At 47.2% G+C, this 9,699-nt stretch overlaps 1 protein-coding gene across 1 annotated transcript in view; it reads left to right on the top strand.

Annotated features, from left to right (window-relative positions):
- Positions 1–162: 162 nt before the first annotated feature.
- Positions 163–9,699, top strand: part of LOC141003484 (RPA-related protein RADX) — a 10,008-nt gene continuing 471 nt past the window's right edge. The window contains exons 1-19 of the mRNA XM_073474835.1: positions 163–250; positions 1,260–1,371; positions 1,698–1,887; positions 1,970–2,100; positions 2,182–2,310; positions 2,457–2,623; positions 2,733–2,889; positions 2,991–3,099; positions 3,238–3,329; positions 4,124–4,249; positions 4,349–4,453; positions 4,625–4,798; positions 4,917–5,041; positions 5,185–5,432; positions 5,517–5,570; positions 7,471–7,514; positions 7,761–8,018; positions 8,897–9,040; positions 9,135–9,699. The exon at positions 9,135–9,699 is cut by the window's right edge and continues 471 nt beyond it. Coding sequence (XP_073330936.1) covers positions 179–250; positions 1,260–1,371; positions 1,698–1,887; positions 1,970–2,100; positions 2,182–2,310; positions 2,457–2,623; positions 2,733–2,889; positions 2,991–3,099; positions 3,238–3,329; positions 4,124–4,249; positions 4,349–4,453; positions 4,625–4,798; positions 4,917–5,041; positions 5,185–5,432; positions 5,517–5,570; positions 7,471–7,514; positions 7,761–8,018; positions 8,897–9,040; positions 9,135–9,259 — 2,562 coding nt within the window. The 5' untranslated portion in view covers positions 163–178 and the 3' untranslated portion in view covers positions 9,260–9,699. The remainder of the gene's footprint in view (positions 251–1,259; positions 1,372–1,697; positions 1,888–1,969; positions 2,101–2,181; positions 2,311–2,456; positions 2,624–2,732; positions 2,890–2,990; positions 3,100–3,237; positions 3,330–4,123; positions 4,250–4,348; positions 4,454–4,624; positions 4,799–4,916; positions 5,042–5,184; positions 5,433–5,516; positions 5,571–7,470; positions 7,515–7,760; positions 8,019–8,896; positions 9,041–9,134) is intronic.

Genomic DNA, 9,699 nt, shown 5'->3' with positions numbered 1-9,699 from the left:
AACACATTTTATAATATTTATTCACTTCCGGTGTCCACAGATTATTTTTTGGTGTCACAAGTAGAATAAAGAATAAATTGACTGACTTTATGATAAATATTTAATTATATTCATCGAACAAAACATCTCTTTCTCCCACAATGCACCGCACTGTTATTGTTCGAGCTGCTCGTCCATCATGGCGGCGACTGGCTGCGTCTTCCACAGAATCCTGACCCGGTCCAGACCGTCCAGACCCGGTCCTAACAAGGTGTGACCCGCCTCACCGTCACCCTCCTCCTTATCATTCATACATATCGATTGATCGGTGATCTAACTGGCGCGCGTGCGTGTGGAGGCAGTTAAACGTCCATTCGGTCTGTCTCATCCCGCTCTTTGCTCTCGACCAGACTCCATTCAAATATCCACCGATTTAACGTCGCCTTGCTCATTAGGGCAGACGGCTCATCCTACTGAACAGAACTCCGTGTTTTCCGAATTACGAAACAAGGCGTGCACGTGCACGTGCACGGTCAGTTTGTGTGTCAATAAAACTCCAGATTTCAAAGAAAACATCGTCTTTTTCTCCTCAACCTACTGCGATGTGAATCACTTTATAACGAGGTTTTATGTGAAGGATCTGCTGCTTCCTGTGGTCTGGATCTGCCGAATGGGTTGTTTGGTCCATAAGATTATAAATCTGCTCAGCTGGTCTGTACCTGCGTTTCTTTATCCCGGTAACTCCAGCTTTAGTTAAATCATCTGATATTTAAACGGAGTTTGGCGTCAGTAGGAGAGCGCGGTTAGCTTCCTGATGGCTCAGCCTGACCAGTTTAACTATGATTATTAATCTGTTATATTAAACTATTACTGACTGGTCAGTGTGGAGAGCAGAAGTGATGTTGTGTTGTGTTGTGTTGTGTTGTGTCAGTGTTTACCCTCCATGTTGTGTATTTTTGGTAATAATTAGAAACACCTTTTACACCAAACAGTGGCTCACTTAGTTCAGTTACATTACATTTCTGACATTATTGTCTGAACGTCTTTAAAAAGGTCATATTATGCTAATTTTCAGGCTCATACTTTTATTGAGGGTCAATAAAAGTTCACTTTGCAGAACAAAACCCAAACATCACAGTGTGACCAGTGTAGGTGACAGGATTGATGATCAGCATGTGGTCCATCCGTCTGTCAGTGAGGACAGAACCACAGTCACCAGGCACTTCAGTTCTGACTTTTCTGTCCTGTGGGTCTCTTCTGTCCCGCGTGTGGTCTTTCAGGCGTCCTCGTCCTCTCCTGTCGTCTGCAGGGAGTTCCTGTCTGTGGTGGACCTGCAGCGCTACAGCAGAGACCAGGGATCCTCCGTCTACTTCCCCCAGGCCGTCCTCAGCGGTGAGGCTGCTCCGCTGTGAGAGCAACATCAGCACGACTGTTAATATTAGTATCAGCATTATTTCACACGGACCTCTGACGGCTGATCTGCAAACTGTTTTCAACTGTGTTGTTGGTCTGACTGGTTTGTGTGGGGGTCACTGGTCTGACTGGTTTGTGTGGGGTCCTCTGGTCTGACTGGTTTGTGTGGGGTCCTCTGGTCTGACTGGTTTGTGTGGCGTCCTCTGGTCTGACTGGTTTGTGTGGCGTCCTCTGGTCTGACTGGTTTGTGTGGGGTCCTTTGGTCTGACTGGTTTGTGTGGCGTCCTCTGGTCTGGTGTCTCCAGGTGAAGACCTGTATGACGTCACACTGACAGACGGGGACTGTCGGCTTCGGGTCACTCTGGATCCGGGTCTGAACCGGCTGGTGGAGAGAAACGTCCTGCGGCCTGGGTCCGTGCTACGTAACGCCACCTTCACCCCCTCCATGGCGGCCCAGCTCCCAGAATGCCCCAGGGCCTCTGAGGACAGAGACAGGTAGGTGAGGACAGGTGCACTGCGGCGCTGTGATGTCACGCTGTGATGTCACGAGTCAGAACTAATGTTCCTGCTCCTGCAGCTACAGACTGCTGAGTGTGGAGGTCACAGACGGAGCTGCAGGGGAGGAGGAGGAGGAGGAGGAGGGGGGAGTCCAGAGGGTGGAGGTGGACCGGGACTCTCTGCCCTGGTTCGGATCATCAGAACCTACAGGTGAGAGGAGATCGTTGGCCCCTCACTGCTCTGTGATCCAGACCATCATGACTCTGATTGGTTGACTGATTGATCCCACAGATCCTCTGGTTCCTCTGAGAGCCAATCGCAGCGTGTTCCTCCCTCTGTGGAACAATGTGGACGACAGCGGGCCGGCGTGGAGCGAAGCCCCGCCCCCTGAGGAGGAGGAGGATGAAGAGGAGGAGGAAGGTGATGGTACTAATGAACCGTACCGTTGAGCAGTGTTGTTCTGATGAACTGATTCATATTATGAACATTAATTAAGACGAAGACGATCTGCTTTTTGTTTAGTCAACAAACAAACAAACAAACAAACAAAGTGTGTGTGTTGACAGCGCGCCGTCCTGCAGTGACAGTGTCAGAGCTGCGTGACTCCTTCCTGTCTGGTCGCCGGGGCGTTGCCAGGGGCGCCGTCCAGCATCAGCTGATCGTACGCATCATCAACAAGTCACACCTGATGTATTATGGGAGAACAGACCGGAACTATGACTGCCCATATAAGGTCAGAGGAAGTCTCACACGTCAACAGACGAGCAACACCGACTGAACTGCACTGTATTATTATATTATTGTGTGTGTGTGTGTCTGTGTGTGTCTGTGTGTGTTTGCAGGCGGTGCTGGAGGTGTGTGACCGCACAGGAAGTGTGTGTGTGGTGCTGTGGAACAGTGTGTGTGTCAGCTGGTATCGCCGTCTGAAGCCTGGTGACATCATCAGCCTGCGACGTTATCGAGTCAAACTGCATTACCAGGCTGAGCCAGACGACATAGGTACACACACACACACACACAGTACCTGTGCCTCAGGTGCTCCATGTCACAGATGGTTCTACGAGGACGGATCATCACTCTGTTTCTGTTGTTCTGTCCAGAGATCAGTGTGAACAGCAGAAATCCTGCTGCTCGTATCTCCGTTCTCCCAGAATCCTCTGTTTCACCTGATTGTCTCCCAGCTGAACCCACATACAGCTTCCACACCAGGTACACACTCACACACACACACACACACACACACACACACACACTCACACACTCACACACACACACACACACACACACACATACACACACACACACACACACACACACACACACACCCTGACTCTCCCTCTCTGTCAGTAAGGAGCTCCTGGACCGTCCTCATGGCGTTGTGTGTGATGTCATCGGCCTGCTGACGTTCTCAGGACGACCGGAGCGAATCAGGAGCAAGGGTGAGGGTTGCCATGACAGTTTCAAACACTCTGGCTGTGTCCAAATTCAGGGGCTGCAGCCCACGAAGGGCGCATTTGAAGGCCAATTACGTCACAACGCTGCGCGAAGGCCGTCCAAATTCAAAGGCTCCTTCAAATGCAGCCCACAAATGCAGCCTTCCCCACCCTCGTTTAGGAGGACGCACCGCTACTGTCCTTCGCGGCCTCACATATCCCAAGATCCTTTGCGCACCGCTGCTCAGTCCCGAAACAGAAGAGGAAGCAAGAGAAAATGGCGACATCAAGTGGCGCAGACATGACATTTAAATTTAAGTAATGGGTTTATACTCGGTTTTTACTCATTTGAACATCCAACGCCAGATGTGTTAAACTTCAAGAGACTATAAAACCTCCAAAGTTCAACTTTCAGTTAAAATGCGTGACGCTGGTGATGCTGTGGTAAATATAGTTGTTAATCACCAATGGGTTAATGTTTATTTTGTAATGTTGATAATTCAGTTTAGATTTGACACATTGTACACACACAAATAAATGTACACGTTTGATAGATTTGAACCAAAACAGACTTTAATGCATGAACACCTGGTGACGCAACCAGGAAACACTCCGAAGGCTGGACCGTCCCATTTAACAACGGTGGACGAGGCCTTCAAGGTCTCTCCGAAGGACCCGGGCTCCGTGGGCCGCAAAGGCCGCGTCCTTGAAGGCTGCAGCCCCTGAATTTGGACACAGCCTCTGTTACTGTTTCACATAAACGCACAAGATTGTGTGTTTATGTGTGTTTTCATTGGTAGATGGCAGAGGGGCGGAGCTTTTGGAGTATCGCTGGCTGCAACTGGAGGACGGGACTAGCAACCAGCCAATCATGGTGAAGCTCTTCTCCACGTCTCAGCCTGAGTCCCACCAGAAGCTCCACCCACGTGAGACACACGCACACACACACACACTCACACACACACACACACACTCACACTCACATACACACACATGAAGCTGACAGTGTCTGTGTGTGTCTTCAGTGTCGGTGGTCGTTTGCAGCAGACTGAAGTTGATCAGAGCTGCAGATCGGACCGATGTCGGCTTCTACCTGACAAACACAACATACACACAGGTGTACTGCACAGGTAACACACGGAGGACGGGTTCTGATCCATGTTTCCTCTTAAAGCAGCTCCTCCTCTCTGTGACACATCATCATTTTTGACGTTGTCTTCTCTGTCATGACGTCATTAGTTTGTCATCTCGTTCACTGGTCAGCTGAATTCTGTCCTCTCTCCTGATTGGTCGGCTGGCAGGACTGGGCCACCACTCAGAGATGAGTTACCGTAAGCTCCGCCCCGTGCGACAGTTCCTCCAGTGGCTGAGGAGCCAGGAGGACGAACAGGTGCTGAGCAGGGCTCTGATTGGAGGATTCTTTATCCACCCGCCTCCCCCCGTCTCCTTGGAAACGTACATGAAAGACAGGCGAGGTCAGCCGTCTGTCTGAATATAATACCATTTAATTCTAATTATTAATTAATTTGACTCATGATTATATTGAAGTGTGTGTGTGTGTGTGTGTGTGTGTGTGTGTGTGTGTGCCTACAGGTGAGCCGGGTTTCCTGCGAGGGGCGGAGCTTCAGAGGGAGATGGAGAGGCTCTGTTACCGGGAGCGATGCACCTTCTGTGTCCAGGCTACTGTTACCGTGGTTACGTACAGCCGCAGAGGAGAGGTGACACTGATGACTTTGTTGTGTCGTGTTATTCCTTTGTTGTTTGTTTGTTTACAGTCAAACACACAGACTGCTGTCGTCCTCAGAGCCGTCTGATTGGTCAGAACCTTGAAGTGTGATGTGACGTCTCTCATGTCTCTCAGGAGGATCGCTGTTTGTTCTGGACGGACCGAGCTTCACCTCTCTCCCCCTCCTCCCCCTCCTCTCTCCTCTCTAAATCCTCCCCTCACCCGCCTCCCTCCCCCTCCCTCTCCTCTTCCTCCTCGTCTCTCCTCCCTCTCCCCTCCACCCCTCGCTCCTTCAGACCTCCTCTCTCCTCCTCTTCCTCTTTCTCCCCGACGTCTTCAGCTGTCAGTCAGCTGACGCCCCGCCCTCCGGACCACGCGGTCGGGTGAGACGTTGAAAACACTCGATTTCATTTGATTCCTCTTCGCTCTGTTTCACTCAGTGAGTCACCACACAAACTGTGTTTCAGCAGGAAGTCGTGGAAGAGGAAGCAGCTGCTGCCGGCTGAAACGCCAAAGAAGAGGTCAGCGTTGTTTTCTATCAAAACTTTATTAAGAGTCAGCTGATCCATCCAGATCACCTACACTGTAAATACAAACGTATGATGTTTACATCAACACAGTAGAGTATATGATGTGCAGTGTTTCCCCTGGGATGGAGTTGTAGCAGTGGAGGTGAGTGTTCGCTCCCGTGCAAAGTGCACCCTGCCGGGAGGTTTCTGTGTCTGCCGGCACCAGAGGGGCTCTTTAGGCTTAAGTACATAGCAGTACATTTGTGCCCAGTAATGAGCAGGGAAATGTCTGTCTAGCTTACATATGAGGTGTCTCAAGCTTTAGGAAAATACACTTTTATTGAACACAATAAAAGTATAATCTTTAAAACAATTATTGACAATAATTTAACAAAAAATATATTAACCACCAACCATATACAGTAAAATCACATAAGACAAATACTGGAACAATCCGAAAGGTCTGTGCCTCCATGCATCTCCCCTCTGCCTCCCGTCCCCATCACAATCCTCCCCCCCACCCATCGTTTACACCTCCGGCCCTCCCAACATTTCTACCGTCTCCTCTCCATCTCAGTCCCCTCCATTCCCTCCCTCCCACTGCTTTAAGCTCCTTACCCTACCCTCCCCTTGTCCCCAAACCCTCAAGGTTCAAGGTGGGTCTAAAACAAAGCTTTAGTGGTGGCACATTTGGCATCCTGCCTGAGAGCACTTGGTCTTCCTCGGGCTCTGAAACAGTAGCTCTAAGGCTCTCTCAAAAGGAAACTGTTTTGTTGGGGGGCCGTTGATGCTCAAACGCATACAAGCAGCAAGAAGTTGCAGGACTGTTTTCCCTTCGGCGAATGATAATCCTGAATCCGTGATCAGTGTTGCTTGCTTCATGGTTGACATCTACCCGGTGCTTGTTAAAATCGTTGTGCTGACATTATCAAGTAAGCTCAAAGTTTCTCGTGGCACCTTCTCCAAAGCTGGCGCTAACGTTACCTGCGTTTTGGTGTATGCTGAGAGACGGCGCAGCGCAGCACGGAATAGCGGAGTTTAGCGCGGCGCATCACCTGCATCAACCGGTAACGGTATATCTGGATGATATGTATGTAGCGAAGGAGACCGCTTGCAAAGTTTCTTTGACAGAGACGATGATAGTTGCCAAGCAACCAAGATAATATGACAATAGAACCATGGATACTGACAGTCTGAATTATTATATTAAAGTTCATTATTCTAACAGCTGCAAAAAATAGTGTAACAGGCTTCATAGTCTCTGTAGGTGGCCCACTGTGGTTATGATTTATTTTCATAAATAACATCGTTTCAAACAGGTGATTGACCTGGATATGAAGCGTCCATAGTGCAAAATGATATAACGTTAGTTTCTAAAGATACAAGACTGAGCCCACTCTCCACCTCTCTCTTCTCGTTAAAAAAAAAATAATTCAGCAGCGGCGGTCCACTGCTGCTAGGTGCATATAGGGGAAACACTGATGTGTGATTAATAATATAACCCATTTGTTACATGATAATAAATCCATGTGTCGGAGTGACCACCTGTGATCTGATGTCACTTCCTGCTCTGTATGAAACAAACCCGTCCATCACTGGGACAAACAGACTCCATGTTTCTACTCAAAGACAGAAAGAAGTTCATGTAGAACATTTGCTGAATTTACAAGAAGGAACAAATAAGTCAGAATCAGTCAGAGACAGAGTTTCACACAGTTTATAAAGTGTCTCCACTCCTGCTGACATTGGCAGGTTAACAGAGACCAGACATGTCATTTACATTTTCAGACAGTGTGTAATCCATTCTGCCTGTTGTTGTGGCTTCTTCTTCTTCTTCTTCTTCTTCTTCTTCTTGTTTCAGAGGACATCATGTATTAAATGAGTGATTATAAACTGTTCTCTGTCTCCTCAGACATCCGTCAGTCACATTACAGCCAGAGCAGAACAATAAGACAGGTAAATGTTTCTCTTTATTGTCATGTATGAAGAGTCTTTAGGTTTTGGACTGTTGGTTGAACAAATGAAGACATTTAAAGACATCTCTTGGGACTCTGGGACATTATGATGAGCATTTATCACATTTTTTTACATTTTACAGAAAAAACATTTAATGGATTAATCATGAAAATAATTGTTAGTACGGGTCCCCACAGGTGTAAAGAACAGGAAACTTATATTAATAATAAATCTGTCTGTCTGCAGTCATTCTGTTTGAAGCCTCGATGGAGTTTCTAGAAAACGTGAACGCTGATGAAAATGACGACGATGACGACACCTCGTCCTTCATCACCGCCCCACTCCTACCTGCCTTTCCGTCGGTTGCCATGGAGACGCTGCCAATGCGTTACGACCACGCCCACAGGGAGGAGCAGGCGGCCGCCGTGGCGATGGGAGGAAAGGGGTCTGTTGCTGGGAAGTTCGACTTCATCCCTGAAGATTACTACACTCTGAGACTGAGAGGTAATTTATTTATTAATGAACTTCAAATTGAGACAGTTTAATTTATTATTCAGTAATAATCATATTTATTATTATTATTTACATGTTCTCCAAAGACAGTTTGGAAGATTAAAGTCAAACTTTATTTTCTGTTCTCTCCCCTCATGGAGTCCCACAGGGGTAGAGACCGGGCGGGTAAATTTTTTTGAGCGTAACAACCTTCGAGACATAACTCGTTCCACTTCCAATTTGATCCATTCAGTCCAATAAAATGTGTAAAGTCTAGAAGAGCTGCACGATTAAATTATTATATCCCCATTCATGTTAGCCTGGCGCTAAAGCAGAAGTTAGCTTGCTCAGTCGTCGGAAGTCTCTAGTGCACAGGCTCTATGGGACCCACAAAGTGGAAGCTACGCAGAAGACAGTCGAGTTACTTCGGCTTCATGCGCCACTGAGCAGCTTTCATAGAAATGAATGGGACTTTGTCTCCATGGCAGTGTCCAGGTATAATTATAACGTCCTTGGAAGGGATGGGAATGATTTTGTTTTCACTCTATGTGCTCCCACTCAGCCACATCATACAGAAACACAACATTTTGTTGCACCTCCACGCAGACGATACGCTGCTGTATCTCCAAATAAAGCCTTCTTAAATTCAGTTGAGACAGAGATTCTCATCACGGTGTCGGGTCCTTTTCTTTGTTCCTTATTAAATAACAATTGATTTTGTTTTTGTGTTTGTTCTCAATCCCTTTGTTGTTAATAATGTGGTCCATCAGTCTGTCAGTGATGACATGTTGCACCTGACAGAACTACAGTCACCAGGTACTTTAGGTACAATAAACACTGGTTAATAATAATTATAATAATGATAATAATGATAAGTTGGATCTCTGCAGCTCTGTCAGACGGTGTGCTGGTGGACGTTGTCTTCCTTCCTCACTCGTCCTCTTCCTCCTCCTCTCTCCTCCATCACTCCAACACCTGGACCTCCATCTTATCACATGGAGCCTTCTCCTCACACACACCTGCACCTTCACCAGGTCAGTCCACACACACACACACACCTGGTTCAGTTTATTGACAACAAACTAACTAATTAAACTTGCTCTCTCTCTGTCTCTCTCTCTCTCTCAGCTGACCTCATCGCCATGGCAGCCCAGCTGGCCAATCAGAGGCTGGTGTGTGTCCTGGAGGCGTGTCACCTGGGAGGAGCCAGAACTGAGCTCATCCTGAGCCGAGCATTTCACCTGACCGACTAACACACACACACACACACACACACACACACACACACACACACTGATGCCTGACATTTTGAAGTTTTTAATTTATTATTTTTAACATTTTTATACTTCATCATCATTTAAAGTATTTATGAAAGTATTTTAAATTTTCTAGGAAACACGTTGTTGCACTTTACTGATGGTGGGACGTAGTTTTTAACTGTGTAATCGGACTACATGAAATGAAACATGGCTGACTGAAGTTTGGCGGAAAGAAGAGCTGATGAAATGTGATCCAACAGATTTATTAGATACATTCATGTTTGTTACTAGTTTACACGTCTGTGCGTCTCAACGGCCACAATATACGTCCACTAGTCTGAGAACGTGAGGGTTTACAATCCTTAAAAAAGATGAATGAATGTTTTGTTTCAGAGCGAGTGAAGGAGTGTGGAGAATCAGAATAATACCATTTA

This window comes from Pagrus major, chromosome 10 (assembly GCF_040436345.1).
Source record: "Pagrus major chromosome 10, Pma_NU_1.0".
Lineage (NCBI taxonomy): Eukaryota > Metazoa > Chordata > Actinopteri > Spariformes > Sparidae > Pagrus > Pagrus major.
This window is presented reverse-complemented; position numbering and strand designations above follow the sequence as displayed.